The sequence below is a fragment of the Triturus cristatus genome, chromosome 7 (genome assembly GCF_964204655.1).
Source record: "Triturus cristatus chromosome 7, aTriCri1.1, whole genome shotgun sequence".
In the NCBI taxonomy this organism is placed as follows: domain Eukaryota; kingdom Metazoa; phylum Chordata; class Amphibia; order Caudata; family Salamandridae; genus Triturus; species Triturus cristatus.
In genome coordinates, this window is record NC_140590.1 from 1,303,668,710 (window position 1) to 1,303,692,974 (window position 24,265).

The 24,265-nt window shown below is 43.6% G+C and overlaps 1 protein-coding gene and 1 long non-coding RNA gene across 4 annotated transcripts in view; one reads left to right on the forward strand and one right to left on the reverse strand.

Annotated features, from left to right (window-relative positions):
* Positions 1-24,265, forward strand: part of MTCL2 (microtubule crosslinking factor 2) — a 1,546,820-nt gene that overhangs the window by 1,337,766 nt on the left and 184,789 nt on the right. The window contains exon 8 of one of the 2 annotated variants that reach the window (XM_085618920.1): positions 2,402-2,516. The exons of the other annotated variant lie outside the window; for it this stretch is intronic. Within the exon in view, the coding sequence (XP_085475046.1) occupies positions 2,402-2,491 (90 nt within the window). The 3' untranslated portion in view covers positions 2,492-2,516. The remainder of the gene's footprint in view (positions 1-2,401; positions 2,517-24,265) is intronic. 2 annotated transcript variants of the gene reach the window in all.
* Positions 1-24,265, reverse strand: part of LOC146811947 (uncharacterized) — a 74,029-nt gene that overhangs the window by 49,365 nt on the left and 399 nt on the right. The window contains exons 2-3 of one of the 2 annotated variants that reach the window (XR_014966809.1): positions 16,650-16,764; positions 2,737-2,819 (exon numbers count right to left, since the gene is read on the reverse strand). This is a non-coding gene — a long non-coding RNA (uncharacterized LOC146811947). The remainder of the gene's footprint in view (positions 1-2,736; positions 2,820-16,649; positions 16,765-24,265) is intronic. The other variant, XR_014966808.1, reaches the window with a different exon arrangement.

A 24,265-nucleotide genomic window follows, 5' to 3' on the forward strand; every position in this document is an offset into this window, starting at 1 on the left:
TCACTCCCCCTTGAATTTCAAGATTAAAAACATCATCCAGAAAAACTGGAAAATCTTGAATACTGACACTGATGAAACCCAGCTAGAGCAACCTTTGGTAGCTTACCGCAGAAATCGCAATCTTCGCGACATATTAGTACATACACGTTCAAGCTTAAACAATACTGTGCGTCAAACTACCTTAACGGGTTTACCAGCCATAATGGGAAATCATACCTGTGGCTCCTGTCACGCTTGCAACACTGCTTTAGTTACAGATGTACTTGTGTACCAGGGATACACTGCCAAACTGAAAGATCTCACAAACTGTAGAAGTTGTAACGTCATCTATATCCTCCTATGTCCTTGTAATCTAGCTTACATAGGGGAGACAGCACGTGAGTTTAGGGTACGCTTTAGCGAGCATAAATCTGCGATCCGTACCTGTAAGGCCTCTGCTCCTCTTGTCCAACACTTCTGTACTCAACATCACACTGAACAAGACATTAAATGGTGTATTCTGGAGAAAGTGAAAGGCCAAGTAGGGGTTCCTATGGAAACCCTGCGCAAAAGGAGAGAGACCTTCTGGATCTTTACTTTTGACAGTGTGAAACATGGCCTTAATGAGGAAATTCAATGGAATATTACCCGATCTTGGTAAATGTTTATGTAGATATTCTCCTCTTTAACCCTGGACACTAGGCCTTTTTTATCTATTGGTTTCTGATATATTCTGTTAAGAATCTGACTGAGGGATCTACCGTTAGTATCTATATTATCTGGACAATGCACGGCTACCTGTTCATGAGATTTGGGGCTAACTGTAATTATTGCTTGATATTCTCCCTGCATGTCTAATTATGAATAGCTCCAATGAGTTCTATAAATGAGCTATAATTTCTTTATGTTGGGCTTCTCTTGGGGTTTTTTTGAAATTCATATCTCAGGACAATATGTCGACTCACTTATGGATCCGATTGTTCGTATTAATATTCTTTGAAAACAATGTTCACTGGGCTACAGTGTCTGCCTATAAGAAAGTCTAACCTATTATATTAAAAAAGATTTTTTCCTCTTTCTTCGTTCTTTCTGAGCGAGTATATGGATTATCAGCTCAGATGGAGACACATAAATATAGCTGGGTGTATATTATGGTGTTGAGTTTGTCTGTAATTAAGTGGCTTTATGCGGATAGTTCCTGTCGCATGTGATTGTGTCAAGAAAAATCGTGCGCTTATTCAAAAGATTCTCCATATTTTGTTCACAGACTTTATAAACAGATGACCGCATATAGACTATTTGCACATGGCAGTAATGGAAATCGTCAGCCTTGAGTCGTTCCCTTTCGTGACAGATCGTACATGCCCTAATTACATGCCCTAATTAGTATGGTATAACTGGTTGAGTTATACATACCTCCTCGGGTTATGTATTTTAGATAGAAGTCTCATTGGGAACTTATAAATTAGGCTCGACGGCTTGTATTATGCCTTTCCAAGATGGCGCCCTGCAATAGCGGTACTTTGTTAGTCCCTTTTTCCCTATCTTGGATGACCTGACATACGCCACTACAAGATGGCGCTGACGAAAAAATAACATTCTGTAATTGAGAACTGTTCTGCCTCGAAGTCATGGCTTGTATGTAGACCTTTTTCGCTTAATAGAGGTATGTTACTACTATTTATACTTTAGAAAACTGCGGTTGTGGATGGTCTGCAATTTAGATCGGGGTATTGTGGCTTTCTGTTGATATTTTATATTAGATCATTTAGTATACCTTTCAAAGATGGCGCTCCGATTAGCGTAAATCTGTTAGTCCCTTCTTAGTGACTGCTTTACTCACAGGTGATACGGTTCAGAAAATCTTGGTAATTGATTACGGAGGGAGGAGTATAAGTAGAGACACGCATTTGGGTCAAGGCTCACTTGCTGACGGCAGGACGATCTGAGGACGCCTACGTGCTATTGAAGGACTTTGATGTTTCGAGCGCTGGTGAGTTAGGAGGAAAAGGCTTGAACTGTTTAAACAGGGGTAATCTGGATCTTTATGCTCCTTTATTCCTTGTCAGTATTCCAATTTAGCGCTTGCTTCACCCTTAACCTATAGCTAGTTGGGTATCTAGTGTCATTCAAGATTAAGCATTGCAATTTACCACGAAGCGAAGGTGGGCGTAGATCTATATAGAACAGTGGTAAAATTCCGGTTCCTATCTAATATATATTTGCTCTAAAAGAAAAGGTTGTGTTTGATATACCTCCTTATATTCGTCCTTATTATACAAGTAATGCATAGGTATGAGCTTCGGTGCCCGGTGATTTTACTATTGGGCCCGTGTTTTGGGACATAGACTTTATATATGGGTTATTAAGACTAATTGACTTTTATCTTTTTGGTTGTCTTTTTGTATCTCTTTTGTCATAGGGACACCATAAAGAATTACAACAGCGTGTCTCTGTATTTTTGGGATTTTACCTATATCTGGTTTTGGATGGAAAAGAAATACCCTGGTGATCTTTAAGCAATTTACTTCTTAAAGGTATTTACAATCATTTGAAACTGGTGATAGTATGTAGCACTTTGTAAATAGGAGACAGACTATGATGCAGTATATTTTAACTTCCTCACACAGATATATGGAGCACTACGAAATTATTGTTGGATGTACCCCAGCCTCACACTACACTTAGTAGGACTTGGAGTCTAACATTATTGGTATGTAAACACTATGCGGATATAATAAAAAGATTTAGACATACCTAAATAGGGACCTGGGAGTGACAATCAGAATATGCAATAACCTTGATGTAGGTTTTCTCTGCTTTAAACTTTATTAGGACATCTACAGACAAACAGATAAAAAAAGAGAAAAGGAAGAAATTATACTGTGATTACGTCTTACAGCATAAACAGCAGGCTTTGTAGGTCGATATTGTTCCCCTAAACAGTAAGTATCCTTCTTTGCCTTATTGAAAGGACTATTATATAAAAAACAGTATTTCTTTGTTTGGATTTATACCTTTCTGGTCAGAGTAGAGTAGAGTACTATAGGGTTTATTTCCACTCTCATCTTGTCCTTACAATCTTAGCCAAAGTTAACTTGCTTTGATTGGAAATAATATTTTAAATTGCACTATTATGCGGGTTGGCCCTCTCAAACTATCTCTGTTCCCTTCAGAATTCTTTCTCCTTTTCTCTCTTGCTTTGATACTCACTTGTATAAATTGGCCCAACCGGTGTCTTTTGGTATAGCACACAGTAGTGCCAATAATAATGTTTAGAGGCTAGTGACTAATTTTTTCATATGTATGGAAAAATGTGTTTTTTTAGGATACCCCAGGTTCTGAGAACTTGCGCTAAGAGAAGTAGATGGTCCTGAAGAAGGTGGTTCTCACGTTTCCTTTTACCACCGAAACGCGTTGACCAAATCTCCCTGTAGATCCTACAATTCTTTGTAGCAGCTCCCTCTTGGGGGCCATCAGGATTACCTTATCACTCATTATGTGCTAAGTGGGAAAACTACTGAGATATATGTGTAAGGAATGTCTGGTATGTGTTTGTATGAATGAAGAGTTTGTATGTGCAGTGTTCTTTTCCCTGGGTTTTTTTTTTTTTTTTTTTTCATGAATTGGAATAATACCTTTGTATTAATGAACTGACATGAATAATGTGTAAAGTATAGTGATGATGTTATTTATGAAAAATTGATTGTTCAAAATTGATTATATTTTTATAAAGAAAAAATGAAAATATAAAAATACGATAAATAAAAATATAAAGAATACAATTTGGTGTTGTTTGTGTGCTGGCTCATATATAGGAACTTGTTACATAGGTCAAGAGGGAGTATTATTTGTTAGATTGATGTCAGCAACATGTCCCTTGGAGTTTTTTCTTTTTCTTTTTATTCTGGCATAGGCACCTGGAAGCTGCGGAGACATGCGGTGGGCAGGCAATCACAACAATGTATGAGAAACTGTCTATCAGCAATAAGCTGATGTGAGATTATCCTTGTGAAGTCGCGCTGCTGTAATAGTAGCAGCTGTTCTATTATAATATTGTCATGATGACGTTCTATGCAGATATCAACTGTACTTTTCACATCTTTGCTTTGCTATATATTGTAAGGAAATTGAATAATATGGAAAAAACTCAAAAAGATATTTAAAAAAAAAACAAAAAATGGATTGAACTATGGATTATTTCTGGAATTTGCTTCTTTCTACTTTGGCTTGCTTTGGTAATAACTTTGAGCATGTTGACAGAGGGAAGATATATTCACTTGGACACAGAAAGCAGAACTGTGAACTTACTTTTGAAACCACACAAATCATCCCATCGTGAAGCAAGAGACTTGTCAGCAGTGAACATCACAGCCGTTCCTATACAAGATGATATAGTTTGGGACAAAACGGATTATGATATATTCGGTCCGTCTGAACTTGTGAAGATTCCACATTTTTTCTAAATATCATTAAGTGACTTTATCACCTCTAGTACCTTTTCTGATGATTGGGACTTTGAGACCGTTAAAAACATGATGTCTGATCTAGAAAGATCTGCTGCATTTTCTAACCATGAATATTTGGAGGGTTCAACAGATTATGAACAGCTTTTTTGTTACAACCTCTATGGTAATCATTTCTTGCATAAATCTACAACTCCTAGAAATATATTTTTGTATAACCAATGGGAACATTGTCCTACACCACCGAGGGGTAGCTCAAAAACATTTGAAAAGAAGTTTCCATATTTTTCGGGGTACCATCCATCCATCCCAGATACGTTTTATTATAAAAATGTCAACAAAACAGGAAAGAAAAATATGTTAACAACTACAAAACAGATTTATTCTGCATCCTTTATTGACCAACTGTCTAGACGATTTTTGGAAACAAATTATTGACACAAAATCTGGCTGGGGTGCAAAAGATAGGCAAGTGCAGGGGATAGAAGCTTTGTTTAGAGCCTGCATCATCCCACAGCAGATAATGTTTTTGAATGACACTGTCCAACAAACGTCTTGCCTTGGATTAGCCAAGATCAAAGACATGAACACTCCGTCCATACCTAAACCTGCCAGTGATAGATAGCACTACACAGGGGTACATAAAATTCTACAAAACAACAGAACAGATTCCGAATGGGAAAAATGGTTGCTCTGGCCCATAGACACAAACAACTGTCAAGAAAGATTCCTGAACAGAACAAGGGTTTCACAATCAATAGGCCAGACCAACGCTATGTCCAAAGACAACATCCATGGGTAGTAACAACAATCAGTGTAGGAAAATTATGCATTGATTGGCTGCAGACATCTACACCAGAGGATGTGAAACAACACTTATCTTTACTTAAAGACAAAGCAGACTTTAGGGATTTCTTGCTAGGACCAAGAAAACCGCGTCAAAAACGTTTCATATATGCAGGTATCTATGCTGCTTATAATGAAATATGGAAGGTTACCCAAGCAGATGCTGCAGAAAGAATACGGGAAATTGATTGTATTAATTTAGAGGAACCTCTCGCTGTAGTCAACAATGAATTAACGACTCTGTCATCCAGGATATATTCATTGGGCAACATTGTATCCTCAGCAATAGACATTGTGGAACAAGATTTGGTCCAGTTGCAACTAGGCCAGTCTCAATTACGTTCTATTCTGTCGTTAGGCTGGACGCTACAAAACTTGCGTGCAGGCTATGTGCCTTGGCGTTTCATTAACACGTCTTCTCTGTTCTCAGAATACAATCTCACTGATAAACAGATCGAACTGGCACAAAGGGGAGCTAAGTATACAATGCTGAGCATTGAAAAACTGGAAAAAATGCAATTTACGCTAGCAGAAAAACCAGCTACTGAATGGATGATTCATGGCAAAATAACTCTGCCTGTTACAACCTTCCATTTTCAGTATTGCCTCAAATACATACCAGCGGGCAAATATGAAAGGTTGGGTAAAGAATACATCAAGACATCCTGGGATTTACCTTACACACACAGATGTTGGAGTGGGGGGCTTGAAGTGTTTATTAGCGGTACACACTGTGAAAATGCACTGAGCGGTATGCATATGTCGGGATATTAGTTTACACGGGGCCTGTAGTGGTTCCATTTCAAATTGATCCTGCCACCTGCAAGGATTCACCAGCCGCTGTGATTAATCCAACGTTTGGACAACTTTCAAATGGGAGTTACCTCATGTTGAATGATCAGAGCTGTTGTGGCATGTTGCCAGGTATCCCATATCTAGTAACGGTTACTTCCAGGGTCACTTGCTGTATGCAAGTATTGTTCCCCCAAATAGACACAGTCAGGGAGTCACCTTTATGGCCTTCACTGAACATCTCTTCTATACAAATTGATATTCTAAGCAGAATGAAAGCCATTCTTTTACCGAAAATTGTGCCTTTGACCTCTGCCAAAGAAACCTATGATCTACAAATTGCAAGGACTTCGGCTGAGATACAGGCTCTTTTATGTACCAACTGCCCTACACACTTCACAGAAATGTTGAGACGTATCTTAAACATGTCTGATACGAGCGGTATTGTGCATGTATTTAAGACCATATGTTCGGGACTGTTAACACCTTTTCAAGCAGTCCTCGGAATCATTGCAAACTTTATGCACTCGGTGTTTGGTGGTCTGCCGCTTCTTTTAGCACTCATTGCAGGAATCCTATTTGTATTCCTCCTGCTACGCTATGGCAAGCCTATCCACTAGCGTCACTTCCAGCAATTTGGAGAAAGTGCTCCTAGAGAGGAGGTGTCATGAGCGCATAGTACAACTACTGGGTTTACCTCGTCTACGAGAACTGAACGCCACATGGTTTCTGTCATTCAGACCAGTCTGGCAGGATTGCATCTTACCTGTTTTGCGCTGCCTGCTTTGCGGTGAAGAATGCGTGCTAGACATATGTCTGACACTTCTATCAGTCATGCCTACGGATATCGATACTCTGCTGGACCAGATAACGGCCCATGCTCTGTGTTGTCCCCAGCGGCTACCAATCCTGATGACAGCATTCATTGAGATCTCACAGAAGCGACATGCTACTGCTGAGGTACGAGACAGATCAACAGGCGCACAGGTAACATCGAATACTGCTACTGACGATGTTTCACATCTATGTGCAGTTAATCTTCTAAACAAGGTATTTTGACCTTTCACCAATATTGGTGGACGACTTCTTGTCTACAAGATTGGAGGATTACATGTTCTCTCCGACACCTTCCACTGACTTTAGATTTGGCTCACATTGTACTAGACAATCACTGAATTTGGCCTTCATTTTTCTAAAAACAAAAGACAAAGCTTGGAACTTTTCATTTTTTTCGCTTTATCATTTTTCTTTTTTGGCTCATGGATTCTGCTTGTAGTAGAACTATTCATAGAGAATAGATTTCCTTGGACACTCCCAGGGACACGTTGTCATCTTATTTTTTTTTAATACCGATGTAGTCATGACATGAAATGGTTTGTTTTTCCTTTCTGTACCATTGAACCATTTCATTGTATGTATATTTGTATATATTTGTGCTAATTCATTTAGCGATCGATGTAATATGTTTTGCTTAGAATGAGACTTGCTTTGATTATGTACAGCACTATTGCATTTTAATGCATAGCTACTGTTTGTAGAGAAGTTTTTATGCTTTTAGATATGTTTTTAGTGAATCATGTTTAGCATTTAGTAATGTCGTTCTATCAAAAGTGGAGTGGGTGTTGTGTGTCGCTTTAGATACCCGTATATAGGTCTATTGAATCCTGTCCTTATATAGGCACAATTCGACTTCTCCTAATTTAGGCATAATATTCCAGTCCTTATTAAGGCCAGTCCTGAATTGGCCATGCAGATCCAAATACAGGCATGGTCACCTACATCCGTCCATCCCCACGTCACAACGAGTTCTTAGAAACCAGACCCTTAAGCCGTTGGGATTTTCACTGCTTGGATTATTGATTTCTCCAATAACTCATCTATTATGCATGAACTACTATTCCATAGGGGTTCCTTCATGACGTCTTCCTCTGCCCGACTTTACGTCAATGCTAGCATTCCAAGACACCTTCCAGGTATAAAAATACCTTCACTTGCCCTGGCAAATCACGGCACGGCACAGTTTGGCTATACGGCTCGCAACGGCAAGTCCTGAAGGAGTTCGAGTCCCCGCCTGACGCACTGAACAGACGCTGTCTTCCCTGCACGCAGAGATTCCAGCTTCCAGTGTTCCAACTCATCTTGCGGGGTGTTGTAGTTCGAGATCTGGAAAGAGATTCCCACCTCTCTCATTCTAAGGTATGGAGCTGACTAGAACCTAAGGAAATTCTTGGCATCTCATATAAAATACTAACTTAAGCTCATACCAACTATAGCTTAAATCAGCACCTACCTCGCACTACATTCAAGTTAGGTACACTAGGGTAGAATTATTTAGAAGCACCAGATGAGTATCCACTTTTAGCCTGTGTATTTATGTGTATGTATATAGATGACGGTCATAGCTAAAAGACAATGCTGTTGCAGTTTTACTACTTCTTACTGCTGACGCTGTGCATATTATATCTTGCTTACTGTCTAATGATCGTGACAGCTCATATCTCTTACACGAGAACTAAGACTGTTCAATAAATCCTTTATTGAAAACGCCTGTCTTTCTACTTTCTGTGTAACTCTGAAGAAACTAAGCATGCATGATTGACTGAGTGAAACTGTTATCTATTGTTTCCACGATTCTGAGACACGTTCTGATTCTGAAAGGAAACCAAGTTGTCATGTTTATGCGGTTGTCAGAAACTAATCCCTTCTAGTTCATTCGAGAAGTTTCTAGTGACCTCTGAGTTAGCTGGCACACAAGTAATTACGTTTAATATACTCGCTAGGAGCCTACTGAACTCAGTCCTATGCACAGAACTATGGATATTTTTCTAAACTGGTGTGGTCCTTTTGTAGTGCTTACAATGTATTACTATTGGTTATGTGCAAATGCTTTACACACAGCCTCTAAGATAAGCCTGACTGCTCGTGCCAAGCTACCAAGGGTGTGAGCAGGGGTTATTTTAGGAGTGTAACTCCCTTATCCTGACTAGAAGGAAGAGTCCCTTCTTGGACAAGGTACCTATCTCAGGCCAACTAGAGACCCCCATTTCTAACATTAATTAATCTACAATTGCTAAAGCTGTCTTGCTTTGAGTATGAATAACCACATATTAGGGCAACAAAAATGGTTATCAGTGTAATATATCATTTTAAGGAATATATCTGACATTCGTGAGGCACTGAGCTTAAACAAGTCTAGACCCTATCACAAATCATCGTAAATCCCTTAGGTATTTGTGAAGTGACAAGAAGCTGTGCATCTTTGTTTTATCAGTGGCATTGGCATCAAGGATGTTAGGCTCCTGCTGGCTCACAGCCAGGTTGACACTTAAACACAAGTTCTGATGGCCTATTAAATGAGCATTTTTTTAGGCCCAGCTGAAACTGAAAAAAAGAGACCTCCTTTACCCTCTATAGGTTGATACTCTGAACGCACAGCAGGCTAAGTGTGAGTGCTGCTGAATGTATCTTGGTATTGGCAAATTGCTTCATGATACAGTCACAACATTTCTGATGGATACATCTGCTAGTGGATTCCTCACCTTGTGAATATCCCCTGTGCCAGCAACATTCAGAAACCTTTGTAGCACTCCACGCTGACGACGTCACAGAAGCACGGCTCCGCTCGCGGCTCCGCTGACGTCACTGGATCCATAAGAGGACCTCGTCGGCGTGATGACGTCAGTTCCCTTTTTTCCGTGCCGTCGACGCTAACGGTTTTCTGGGACTCTCCGTAGCTTTGGCTAGTTACTCTGTGTTTCTGCTGGTGTTTCTCTTTCTTCTTGCTTCTTGTTTAAAGATGTCTACAAAGAAGTCCGGATTCAAGCCGTGCAGGGAGTGCGGTAAGCACATGTTCATCACGGATCCGCACGAGGACTGTGTCTGGTGCCTGTCGTCGAATCACGGCGCCGAGGGATGCTCTTGCTGTCGAAAGATGAGTACTAAGGCCTCAAAAGATAGAGAAGCCAAGTTGTTTATAGCAAGAATGAAAAAAGAGAAGAGAGGTAGAAGACGCTCCAGATCGAGGTCGAGGTCGGCGTCGAAGTCGACATTGGGGCATGCTTCTAAGTCCAAGAAGCATAAAAAGAAGAAGAGGCATGGTTCTCGACACCGTTCGGATAAAGAAGCGGCTCCGAGATCGACTTCGCCTACTCGATGTCGTAAGGACTATGTTTCTCCCTCTCCCGTCTCAAATCCTGCATCTCCTCTTTGCCTGACCTCGCCTGAGGCTTCACCAGAGCACTCTACGGCTCCATCTGCGACGCCAGCACATTCTCCGGCTCCTGATGAGTCTTCGACTCTGCTGGCTCCACCGTCGGCTCCAATTGGCCCGAGTCCGGTCATGCGTCAATCTGAGCCATATACCCCCTTCCCAGGCCCGGGACAGTCACAAGACCCATCGCATTATTTGAATGCAATGTATGCAGTCTTTACTAGAGCGATGTACCCCTCTGGAGCACCTTCGGGTCCCATGGTTCTAATGGCTTTTAATCTGGGGGTTCCTCAAGCCTACGCTCAGGCTCCATTTATGCCTTTTTTCCCGGTGACGCCGTCTTGGCATTTTCCGGCGCCTAGGACATCGACGCTGCTTCCATCTTCGCCGGTTCCAGCTCGACCTCGTTCGACTCCGGCTGCTCCTCCGGATCCGTTTTCAACGCCGTTGGAGTCGGTTGCGGTGCCGCCCACGCCGGTCCTGAGGATTAGGTCCAGGCGAGAAGCTCAAAGAGTCCTGGAAGAGCAAAGGTACCAGGTTGAAGGGATGGAAGAGGGTGAGCTCATGGAGTCTGATGACTTGTTTGAAGAGTTGAAGGAGACTCGTGGCCTGGATTTGTCACCAGAGTGGGAGATTTCTCCTCCAGCTGATACTCCCTCTAAAGTTGTGGCTCCCTACCACTCGGTCATTAGAAAAGCAGCGGAGCATTTCGGATCTACAGCTGCCAACTGCTGAATTCAAGCCTAACATCCTCACTGAGGTTTTACATTCTCCCTCCACCGTGACAGAGCCCTTACTACCATTTAACGAGGCCATCACTGAACCAGTCATGGAGGTATGGCGAAAGCCATTTTCAGCTCCTGCGGTTTCTAAAACTGTGGCTAGAAGGTATAGGGCGGCTCCAGGTGATCCAGACTTTTTTACTTCCCATCCTTCTCCGGAAAGTCTGGTGGTTCAGGCTGCTTGCTCTAAGAGGTCTTCCTGTGCCTTTCCACAGGTCCCTAGTGACCGGGATGCTAAAAAACTCGACCAATCAGCCAAGAAAGTCTTCTCCTCGGCTAGTATGGCCTTAAACTCGACAAATGGCACCTGTCACTTGGGCCGTTATATTCACGCTCTCATGGATTCTGCTAAACAGCTGGCTCCTAAGTTATCTGAGGAGGACAGGCAGAACTTTAATGAGGTGCTGTCAGACACTCAGGCGGCTGCGCGTCAGGTTATCCAGAGTGGCCTGGACACTGCAGACTCTGTCGCCAGACTCTGTCGGTTGCCACAAGGAGAAGTGCGTGGCTGAAATCATCTGAGCTCTCCCCTGATGTGCAGGCAACGCTTCTGGACTTCACGTTGGACGGTTCTGGGGTTTTTGGTAAAAAGGCTGATGCTGCGTTAGAGAGATTTAAGGAAAGAAAGCCACGGCCAAATCTCTGGGTCTGCAGACACAGCCTAGGGGTTCTTTTAGGAGATACAGAGGCTTTGGAAGGTAGTCCTTTTGGTCCTACAGGCAGCCCCAGCAGCAGCAGCAACAACAGCAACAGAACACCCTGTATAAGAGCTACAGGGGCAGGATCAGAGGTCGTGCTCGAGGTCGGCAGCTCTCCTCCTCCTCTTCCTCTTCCTCCATCCCTCCCACCACTGCAAAGCAGCCCTAGATCCACCATTCTGGATCATGTTGGTCCTGTGGGGCGCCTGCTAACCCATTTTCTACAAGATTGGGAATCGGTCACTTCAGACCTTTGGGTTCTATATCTTGTGGAGAATGGGTATGCCCTTCCCTTCCTGGAATTTCCTCCAAATTACCCTCCTTGCCAAGGTGCTTGCTCGGAGGACCACCTTCTTCTACTGCAGGAGAAAGTAATTACGTTACTAAAAAAAAGGTGCGATAGAGGTGGTTCCAGAGCAGGAGAGGGGTCAGGGATGCTACTCCCGGTATTTCCTGATTCCGAAGAAGGATGGCAGGCTACGTCCAATCCTGGACCTCAAGATCTTGAACCTTTTTCTGAAACAGGAGAAGTTCAAGATGCTCACCCTTGCGCAGGTTCTTCAAGCGCTGCAACAGGAGGACTGGATGGTGTCGATCGACTTGCAGGATGCGTATTTCCACATCCCCATCTTGAAGTCGCACAGGAAGTATCTCCGTTTTACGGTAGGGTCGTAACATTATCAGTTTGCGGTCCTTCCGTTTGGTCTTACTACTGCACCTCGAGTCTTCACCAAGGTGATGGCAGTGGTGGCAGCCCTTCTCAGAAGGTCGGGGATTCCAGTTTTCCCCTATATGGACGACTGGCTGATCAAAGCGGAGTCGCCAGAGAAGGTGCTTCATCATCTGCAGGATACAACTCAGCTGTTGTACAAATTGGGTTTCTCGATAAACGTGCCCAAATCTCAACTGGTGCCCTCTCAGCGCAACCTGTTCATAGGGGCGGTACTGGACACTACTGTGTGTCGAGCATTCCCTTCCCCTCAAAGGATTCTCGACATACAGGAAAGGATTCCCTTGTTTTACAATGGAGCGGTCGTTCCAGTCCTGAAAGTCCTTCGTCTGCTCGGTCTGTTTGCTTCCTGCATTCTGTTGTTCAACGATGCACGCTGGCACATGAGGGCGCGCCAGTGGTGCCTCCGCAGGCAGTGGTATCAGCATAACGGAGATCTCAGGGAGTCTGTGAGGATCTCCAGAGAAGCTGCAGCGGATCTGTCTTGGTGGAGCGTGGAGGGCAATCTGTCTCAAGGAAAGCCCTTCCATCTACCTCCATCGGTGGCCACAGTGATAACGGAAGCATCCACTTTAGAGTGGGGTGGTCATCTGGGGGATCTGGAGATCAAGGGTCTTTGGTCTCCAGAGGAAAGGTTGCTTCACATCAATCTTCTGGAATTACGGGCGATACGTTTGGCGCTCAAGGCCTTCCTCCCTTCCCTTCGCGGTCAGTCGGTTCAAGTTCTGACGGACAACACTACCGCGATGTGGTATGTCAACAAGCAGGGAGGAGTGGGGTCGCATTGTCTCTGCAGAGAGGCTTTGCGTCTCTGGTCCTGGGTTCAGGATCATCAGATTTGTCTGATGGCAAATCATCTGGCCGGAGTTCTGAACGTGCGTGCAGACAGTCTCAGTCGGCAGTTCTCGGCCGACCACGAGTGGAGGCTTCATCCGGAGGTGGTTCGTCACGTCTTTCGGACGTGGGGAACTTCTCGGGTGGATCTGTTTAACACCCACGAGAACGCTCACTGCCAGTCTCCAGTATCGGATGCAGGGAGCTTTGGGGGACGCGTTTCAGTTGAGATGGGACTCACATCTCCTTTATGCGTTTCATCCAATACCCTTGATTCCTCGGGTTCTGAGGAAGATTCGCCAAGACCGGGCCCAAGTCATTTTGATATACCCGGATTGGCCAAGAAGGGTGTGGTACACAGATCTTCTCCTCGTGCCCTCCGCTCCGTCTCCCTCTCAGGGCAGACCTCCTCTCGCAGTCGGAGGGGCAGGTTCTACACCCCCACCTCAAGAGCTTACACCTTCATGCCTGGAGATTGAACGGGGCAACCTGAATTCTTTTTCTCTCCGGCCTGACGTGGTAGATGTAATTTTGTCTGCCAGACGTCATTCCACTAAATCTATCTATTCTTATAGGTGGTCTAAATTTGTTCTTTGGTGTGGAGAAAAGTCTATTGACCCTTTGAGGGCTCGTTTATCCAACATCTGCCAGTTTGCTCTCTCTCTAGCTCGGCAAGGCTTTGCTGTAGCTACTGTGAAGGGATATTTATCGGCTTTATCGGCTTTCCTTTGCTTGCCGGATCAGCCGTCTTTGTTTAAGTCACCTATTGTATTACGATTCCTTAAAGGCCTTACCAATAAGTTTCTGCCTACTCCTTTTACTGTGCCTCAATGGGACTTAAATCTTGTCTTAACGTACCTAATGGGTTCTCCTTTCAAGTCCTTGCACAAGTGTCCCTTAAGGCTGTTGTCTTTCAAAACGGTTTTTCTCATTGCCATTACCTCGGCAAGGAAGGTAAGTGACATTCAAGCTCTGAGTTCAAAACCCCCGTTCTTGACCATACATGCTGGAAGAATGGTACTCAGGACCAGGGCTGCTTTTATGCCTAAGGTGGTAACTCCTTTCCATCTGGGGCAGTCCATTACCCTTCCTACCTTCCATCCTCCCCCCTCACCCTTCCAAGGAGGAGGAGCGGCTTCACCGCTTGGACCCTAAGAGGGTGGTGAGCTTTAACCTCGATAGGACTAAAGACTTTCGAGTGGGCGACCAGCACTTCGTGGGCTTTGTTGGCTGCAGGAAAGGTAGAGCGGTGCACAAGCGCACCCTTTCCAGATGGATTATCTTGTGCATCAAGATTTGTTACTCTTTGGCCGGTAAGGAACCTCCAGAGGGTATAAGGGCTCATTCTACCAGGGCAAAGTCTTCTACATCTGCCTTATCTAGAGGTGTTCCTGTGGAGGACATTTGTAGGGCGGCAACTTGGGCCTCCCTCCACATTTTCGCGAAGCATTGCTGCTTGGATTCCGAGGTGAGGAGGGACGGACACTTTGCTCGTTCCGTCCTTTAGGACTTTCTGGTATATAAGGGTGGACACCCTCCTCCGGAATAGGGACTGCTGTGGGAATCTTTTCACAAGGTGAGGAATCCACTGGCAGATGTATCCATCAGAAGAACAAGTTACTTACCTTCTGTAACGCTTTTTCTGGTGGATACAGTATCTGTCTGTGGATTCCTCACTGACCCACCCGCCTCCCCGTTGTCCACCCTTGTATACCTACAATAGTGATGATGTTTCAAAATTAATTTATTACTGTCAAAGGAAGGGTGCTATTTTTTTGCCTTCCTGTATTATCTTCACACTGTGTGTGTTGTTTTGTATATTATGTACTGTGTATACTGTATATATATTGCTGTCAGTCCGTCCGTGTGCCTCGAAGGCACAGAAAAAAGGGCGGAACTGACGTCATCACGCCGACGAGGTCCTCTTATTGATCCAGTGACATCAGCGGAGCCGCAAGCGGAGCCGTGCTTCTGTGACGTCGTCCTTTTCGGCGTGGAGAGCTACAAAAGTTTCCGAATGTTGCTGGCGCAGGGGATATTCACAAGGTGAGGAATCCACAGGCAGATACTGTATCCACCAGAAAAAGCGTTACCGATGGTAAGTAACTTGTTCTTCACTCAGACAGGCCCTGATCCCACTCAACTAAAGCTGCCAGATCTGGAATTTGACTGGGTCTGCCTCCTATCCAGTGCAGACTCCTGTTGTGCAGGCATTGCTTCCAAGTTTGCTTATTATTGCAACTGTTTGGAGCCTGGTGCCCACACTCCTCATGGTCTGCTGTGAGGAAGAAAGGGCTTTCACACCCAGTGCCATGCTTTTGCTGTTCTGAAGTGTAGAAACCGTCTTTCTCCCAAACATTCAGTATCTGCCCTAACTTTGCTGAGTGCTCTGATCAGTGAGTGACTGGTCACAATATCTTTATCAATTTACTGTCATGGATGTCATTTAGAGGTCACCAGGGGTTGCAGCTGCAACCCCTGGCATTGCTTTTTTTGACCTCTGGTTTCAGAGAAGGCAAAATCAGGGCCAAGAACACAGGGAAAGCTCATCATGTCCTTTTTTTACGTGTTTGGTGAATAATATTTTATTATTCATCAATAGTGTAATAAAAATATGAGCACCATGAGGTAGAACAAAACCTTTTTCTGAGAGCTGAGGTAGGTAGAAAAATGCTTTCAAATGTTTGTGCATTTTTGCAGGTGTGAGTTTGTGTAAGAGAGCGTGTGTGTTTAAGTGTATGTCTGTATGTGTGAGCATGTGCGTGAGTGATAGAGAATTGGTAAGAGTTTATGACAGTCTCATGGGTAGCATCACGCTGCCACTGCTTAACCACATGAACCCTGATGTAAACCCGATTAAGGTTTATACTGAAGGCACAGTGTTTATTTTTAGCAATTATGCAGTGGTTACTATGCATGTGAATCATTGGTTGCATTGGCTTGTGCTTGTTGTGCATGATTCTGTTAGCCAGTATTGTGGGACAAATGCGAAAGCAGCCAAGGCTTGTTTTTACGTGGACTGGGTAAACAACATGTGAACCTCATGACAACTGACAATTCAAGAAACATGCAACAGTTCAACTGTCACTGTGAGTAATGTGCTGCATTTCATTATCCTAATTGCTTCAACATGTCTCTGCAGAAAGAACATAAAAACCCTTGAATACATGTGCTACTTCATTTGTTTTGGTAAATGCTTATTTCCCCATCACGTGGCTCAACCCACAGCAAGACACGTTGTTTGGTGCCTATATAAGCCACATTACTCTTTCAGTCAGCGCTTGGGTTAGTTGATTCCTGCCGATCACTTACCTGGCTCCAGCTGAATTCAGCAGTGGCATTCCTTGGCTCCAGTTCTCTGTCCAGCATTGTGTTTCTCCTCTTGCTCAAGTGCGTCCCTGTCTGCTTCTGCAAGACGTTGTAGTTCCTGTAAGAGAGGCATAACACAGAAGGTGACTCGTGGTTATCACACCCTCTGCACACAGACTGCAGTCTTAACCTTTGAATATATTACATGTATTCCAGCAGTGTTTAGCCGTGCAAGCTTTTTGGCACAAAATTCAGTCAGTGCTTAAACTGAAAGGCATTCTAATAAGGATTAGCAATACAGAAAAGACGTATTTTCTGTAGTGATTGTACCTTCTAACTGTAAGACATTTAAAGAGTGTTTTCAATCTTTGGACTTCAGAAGTGAACTGTAAAAGCAAAGACTGAATGACATTAATAACCAACAAACCTTGATTAAAATTCAGGATGTAATGTGCATTATTTGGCAATAAGTAGAGTTAAGTTAAAGGACAAGCAAAACCTGTATATGAGTAATACAGAATAAGACAGTGTTATGTTGTCATGTTGCTTGTCTCACTCCTGTTCCAGTTCGTTGTTTGACGTTGCCTGTCGCCCGCAGCCATCGTGCTCTAGAGACGAGCGAGCGAGAAGGACGCCACCGACACGCAGGCTCCCATACTACCGACACCCCCGGGCTCCTAGCCAGCTGCCTCGCCTGCCCCCCACACAGTGGGGGCCCCTACACACGGGAGAGGCAAGGAGCAGCTGGAGGCAAGGAGCGGCTCTATCGATACAGCACGCTCCATTTCTACAGCGCGGGGGCATTACCAGTGCAAAGGAGCAAAGGTGAGCACAGCTCTACGTGGCCACAGCGTAGTGACACTACTTAGGCCGCAGGAAAAATAACAGGGATCTGTATTAGCACCAGCATTAGACCCAGCTGGTTTTTGACTTTCTCCAGGCGGCATTCTTTCTGGTCAACTGCTGGTCAACAGCTACAGCAGCAGCGCTGGGTGATTGGTGCTGCAGGGGGAGTGCATTTGAAGAGACCTTGTGGGAGACACAGGGAGCTTGGCCATCGATGATAACATCGTCACCCCCTCTGGAACGGAAAGAAGAATTATATGCAGAAGCTGAGGCAGTGCTGAGGCAGTGCTTTAGTGATCTTGTGGGGCTTTTGTGGGGCAGAGCAGTGCGCTGATCCTCGCTGTTCCTCGCCTACCCGCCGCTGCTCTCTGTTACAGAAACAGAGGTAGCTGAAGTAACAAGCCAGCAGTGAGTCCTGCCGGCGGGAGTCAAGTTGTCAACTGAAGCACAAAATCATTGAACAATCAATTGAGTGGAGGTGGAGGTGGTGGTGAGAGGCGAGAGTTTCTTCCCTTCGGCGTGAGAGGTCCTCTAAAAAATTATGCTCTGGGCGTGTACTTACCTTGTCTCCAAGCCATACAAGTAAATTGAGGAGATCATATAGTGGAACCAGACATCTACAGCATCTTTGCTATAAATCTCACCCAACCATCACTGGCTTCTTTCTGAAAATTTCCCGGACTGCTCCTGTGGAGGCAATATTGGTCCATGAAGGTTTGTTTTCCAAGTCCATCTTTTTAACGTCCCCCCCCATTTTCGGGGGAAGTACGGGGAAACTCTTGTGGTCCTGCGGGGAGCCAGATAATGTCCTGTGAAGGGGCCATGGCCCAGACAAAACTAGGCGCGGAGGATGGACTAAGTGGACTCTCACCTGATACCTCCTTACGTGCAAATCTGGGTCCTGGCTTATGTGTTAACCATCCGATCCAACAGTTCCAACAAAGCCAGCAGAGTTTACAACATATCCGCTCGAACCAATTAAAAATAGAGCACGCACCTGTTGGTACACCCGCTGCATCGGGTGTTGCCTCTCATGCAAAGTTGGGTCCAGAATATCTCCTTAACCAGCAGAGTCAGCAAATCATTTCCTTGAATAGGGAAAAACCAAACTATAAGACTGTGGCTGTATCAGTCGCCCCTACGGAGGAGGGGGGTGCCGATAAGGGAACCAGTGATGATGGTGCGCTATGGTGTGCCAGAGGATTCCGGGAGGATGCCGGTAGGGATGTTTCTGCGATGGTGGATAAGGCATTAGTTTGTGAAAAATGTAAAACAAGGGAAGACTTTACACTCCCAGACATTGATATTGAAGCTCAAACAAGGGGCTGGGGAGCCCCTCGCGACTATGCTGATAAGGACGGTTATCCAATGAATAGATTCAGGGAGAAGAACACTCCAATTGTAAGCTCCTCCCCTAGGCGTCTCTCTTTGCCTCTTTTATATTGTAGTACAAGTCACTTGAACGGTAATTCTCTGGAGTCTGTTTTGTGATGCTCATGATGTATTCCTGCCCTGTTCACAACCGAAGCTGGGTATTGAGAGGGATGGTGCGCCTTCGGAATATTTCGTCTGTATCGAAAGACGATTAAGTTCCATTTTGTCTGTACTGGAGAAATCTGTATTAAGCTCAGATCATATGCTGGAAATTATCTCCGTAATGTTGTTTGTAGTGCAAAATGCAAAAGAATTGGACACCATTACACCCTCCCCTAATATACCTGCGCAATTGTAAGAACAGACAGATGTTAGGCCTGTTTTACTCATTCCCCGGAGAGAGCAGAGAGATGTGTCTGTGCAAGCAGGAATACCTATTTTCCCATTGTCCCCTATTGAACCTTTGTGCAATCTTCAAAATGAAGAGCTTTGTTTAAGCTCACTTTTTGGGGAGGCTGTAGTGGGTCCCCCCTTGGGAAATGTCATACTAAAACCTTATCCTTTGTTCATTAAGGGAAAAAAGGGGGCCAGTGGAGCCATTGAGAAAGAAGAGAAAATTGGGGGTTATGTTGGGCGAAAAGGCAGGGGAGAGACAGAGGGGGAGGTCCCAACCCCATCCGCCTTACAGGCCCAACTCCCCAATTCATCAGTGAAAAGAGGATCAAAAGCAGGGAAGAGGGAAGGTCCTGCAACAAACCTCAAAGGGGTAAATATGAAAAAGAAATATAAAAAGTCAAGATGACTCCCTAAACGAAAAGTGTCAAAATTGTATTTTCCACAGATCCCAGCCAGCCAGAGCGATGTCCAGACTATAATGGAGGAGGGTGGTCCCAAACCGTTAGTTGAGGAGGGTGCGCCCAGGATCCCCATTACAGCGTATATGTCTTCTGTTGAGAGAGTGGGGGCTACTGGAACAGCAGCAAGGTCATTAAGTCTACTGCTGCAGTCTCCTCAGGTACCTCATTCTCTCCAGCTCAGCGAGGTGGGCGATCCTTTGGGAAGGTGAACACTAACGGGAGGTGGGGCTCCGATACACCAGACATGGTCCAGAGCTTTGGGGGCCAGAACAGATGGCAACCCAGAGGTGGGGCCTCAAACGCTGGGCAACTTACAGATGGGGTCGAATAGAACACTTATAGGGTCAATAGCATCGGATAATAAAAAGTCAGAAGTCCCTTCCACCTCTAATATGTCGCATCTGAAGATTAAGTGCAACGAGAAGGTACAGGCGGTCAATCGTGGTGATAGGGTACCTCTATGGATCCCCCAAAGAGGTGCTGTAAAGAAAGACAATGTGACGCAGAATACTCCTTCGCCCATTGTGGAAATCGGGGATATTTTAAATGTGAATATTATTCAGCATGAGAATTTCTCCTACTCCAGTGTTACCTTTTGCTCCTTGTTAGTGGCCAATTTGGCTCTACAGAATTGTGAGCACTTTTTAAAACGAGGACTGTATCAGATTTTGAGGAATATTCTACCATGAGTCCTACAATTCAGTGTCCAAAAGCTCTGAGGGCCGGTAATTCTGTGGTGTTAGACGCTATGGGCCCGACTTTGAGTACCCCTTGGGTAATGCCAAAAATATTATGGTCTCATTAAACAAAAGGGGTCGCTTAATAAATCTGGTGCCTGATTCCGTAGTTACCCGTCAGGCCCCTGACATAGAAGACGATTTGTCCCAGTGGAGATGGGTAGCAAAAGCCCAGAATGCCAACTGTCCGGAGGTAGAAAGAAGCACTCCTCTGAGGTAGCCAGGGGAGGGATACTTCTGTCTTGGAATAAGGCTGTCTTGGGTCATAAAGAGGAAAAATTGAATTTCTTAAAATCCTTAAATCCTCTTATTAGATGCTTACAAGATACCTGGTCGCGCAAAGATTTTGATTGTGATGTTTTTTTTATATCCTCCTGTCACGCTAAGCACTCCGAAAGGGGACATGCGAGTGGGGGGGTTTCCATTCTACTCAAGAATTCGATTAATTGGAATCAGAAAGTCTTTTACCATCCATCAAATCTCTGTATTTGCCTGAAGCTGGCATGTTTGGGAGAGTCTGGCAGGCCTACCTTCTTTTTTGCTGTCAAAACTTTATTTCCCTTGGAAAAAACTTCGACCATCTGCTGAGCACACTCTTTTTATATATTAATGAGTTAGCTACATGGAAGAATGCCACTTAGTGGTAGTAGTGGGAGATCTAAATGCGAAAATCTCAAACTCTGCACTGGAGATTTATGCTAATCCAGATAAAGAGGAAATCTGGTATATTCCTGATACCTTTCTACCAGATAAAATAAAAACAGATAAACGGGGATTCCTCCTGCTTGATAGCATTAGAAGTGCAGATTTGGTCATTTTAAATGGGAGGGTGCCTGTTGATAAAATAGCACAATTTACTTTTCAATCCCATCATAAACAAAGCCTACTGGACTATTTGGTTGTTTCTTACCAAATGTTTGTGGCCTGTGAAAACTTAGTGGTCTCTCTGTTAGCATGGAGTGATCACAGCGTAATAATTTGACATTGAGGGCTCGGTAATCTTTAACAAAGCAAATGGACATTCATTTTGGACGCAAAAAAATACCACTGAGGTAGGTGTGATAGTGAAGAAAACTTTTGTAGAACAGCAGGGCCATGTTTATGCTAATATTATACAGTTCTTTGAGGCCCAAATGAGGGAGATAAAAAAATTAAGCTCTGAATCCACTGGTCCCCGTAGGGCAAACCAGGGTACCCTTCGCTGAAGGTACTAAATCAAGAAATTAAGCATTTAGTCCGAAAACAACATCTACAATTTTCCACTGGTAAACAACAGGAAATTAATCACCTTAAGCGAGTAAGAAGTAATTTTAAACTCAGAGAAAAGAGAAACGAGATTGATGTTAAATGGATTGGGTTGAGGGAAGCTGCGAGAGCCAAAGATTCAAAAAAATATTGGCTCTTCATTGCAGAATATTGTGACTCAAGACAGAGGGCTCTCCCCATTCCGATCCCAGAAAGGGAGTGGGTGGACTATATTTCACTAATATATAAATTCAACAGTTCAGTGCTGTAGGAGAGTAGGATCTGCTTCACATGGGTACCCCCACTTTTTGCTGGTGTTTCACTGTTTTTCCACCTTATTCTGGCTGTGGCCCTGCTAATCAGGACCCCAGCCTAACTGCTTCCTCTCTAAAATGGTTTCCATGTACATTAGGTACATTCCTAATTGCAGGGGCATAACACAGGCCCCCGCAGCCCCCACGGTGCGGGGGGGCCCCACGCTCAAGGGGCCCCTTCCGCGGCTGGCAGCGCAGCCATCAACCACTTATCAGACATACGATCCTTCTCCGATGCTGGGAGTTACGTAATTTACGTTCCGCTCGCCCGGTCACGTCCCTCACAGAAAGCAGAGCTCGAGGCGAAAAAGGGGGTGCGCAATAAGTTCTCTACTTTTATTGAAGAGAAATTTGCACGTCAAGCTTGGGTTTTGTTAGTGTACAATCTTTTTAGAAGAAGAAAGCGTTAATACTTTGGAGGAAAGTCGCAAAGGTACATTTCTTCTCGCTGTGAGACGTGTTATGCTTGTGCTTCTGAGGAGGTGAGTTCAGGAGGTCCAATTTGAATTATGAAACTCAACGAGCCTATCCCTTTGTTATCAGTGATATGCAGTAAAATGCATTTAGTTTAGTTTCAATTACACCATGAACTCTAATCTACTGACTGCGACAGAAGTGTTAACCAGCGACTTTGGAGGGGGTCACAATTTACATAGATAAAGAAAAAGGTTCCCCCTAATTTAATTTGAGGTCCTAGAGGAGGGAAAAAAACGAAGCAAGCATATTATGCAAAACCTCTATCTGACCTATATTTCTTTTAATAACTCATATGTAATATGCTGGGCCCCTACTACAAAGCAAAATAGTTGTTCTGGAGAAAACTACAGATTAGATACAACCATTTTTATAAAAACCATATCTTTTATTTTTTTATTTTTTACTAATTGTCAGAATTCATTCTTGAAATACATAGAAATACTCAAAGTAAAGTTCAAAAAGTCAATCAATCATCATAATGTGACTAATGAAAATACAAACATGTTCAAGGTTGTTCTTATGAAAAAATCATACCCCTGCATACTCATCTATTAAAAACAAATATACTCACTCCAAAGCATACAAGTCATTCATCCTGTCACCCACAAGTGTAAGATTAAAAATGCAGCTTATATAGCACATGAAAAGGAACTGTACATAAATTGTATCAACAACTAATTTGTATTATGAACATATTTTGAAAATTTCCAATTTTGTCAGAGTCAGACAAACACTGTTACTCTTCTTTGTTGTCTGAAATAGAGAGTATAGTATACTTTTATCTCTATTTGTTTTTTTCAGTGGATCGGTTCCTTAAAGAGAATGGTCAACGTACGTTTCGGTGGAAAGAAATAGCTTTCACCACCTTCTTCAGGACAAAAATTAATACAGTGCTAATGTAGAGTAAACCAGGGGGGTATATGTGAACATAAGGGAAAATAAAGTTCATTTAACGAAAATAATTTGTCAAGGTTGTATTACTCGCTTTGTAGGGCCAGTACATGCATTAGTCATGTCTTACAAAAATCAAAAGGAAAACAATTTACTGATGAATCATGCCCTTTGGGTGTTCAAGGTTATATTAAAAATGCATCACTTGTAGTGCAAAGTGCTCAATATTAGTGAAAGAGCAAACTCTTTCGTCGACCAGAAATCATTAGTAACGTGAGACCGGTGAACTATTAGTATACTGTTTTGGTGGAAAGTATTTTTAATAAATTGTTCTAAGAGAGAAAGAGTGCTGTGCCAATCAAATAGCATGATATGGCCGAATTTTAAAACACTAGTATCCGCCACCTTCTAGATAGAGAGCCCATATTCACAAAAGAGACTAAAAAGTGTGTTAGGCTATCGATGTAGAAGAATTTAATAAGAAATGCTTTTGAAAACCTGGTAATCGTTGTAGTAGGAAACTATTTTATGCGTGGATTGGTTCAAATCGTAGGCTACTATTTGAAGTCCAATAAAGCTTCTTCTTTTCTTAATCCATTATGGACACAAATAGGGTGTCGAAGACACTTAGTTATATAAAGCCAATGAAAGACAGAGGTAACCACCTTAGAATGTTGTCACTGCCTATATCTTGTATGGTAAAATACATATCAGATTGCAATATGTTTATAATACTCTTACCGTGGGCATGCTGCCCTTGGACATGCTTTCAATGGGCTTGGAGTAGCCAATAGTTTTTGTTCAGAGTATAAAGGAAGAGGCCTGCCGATATTGCGAAGTGCCTCTAATTTCCTAAAAATGAAAAGAAAGAGCTGACT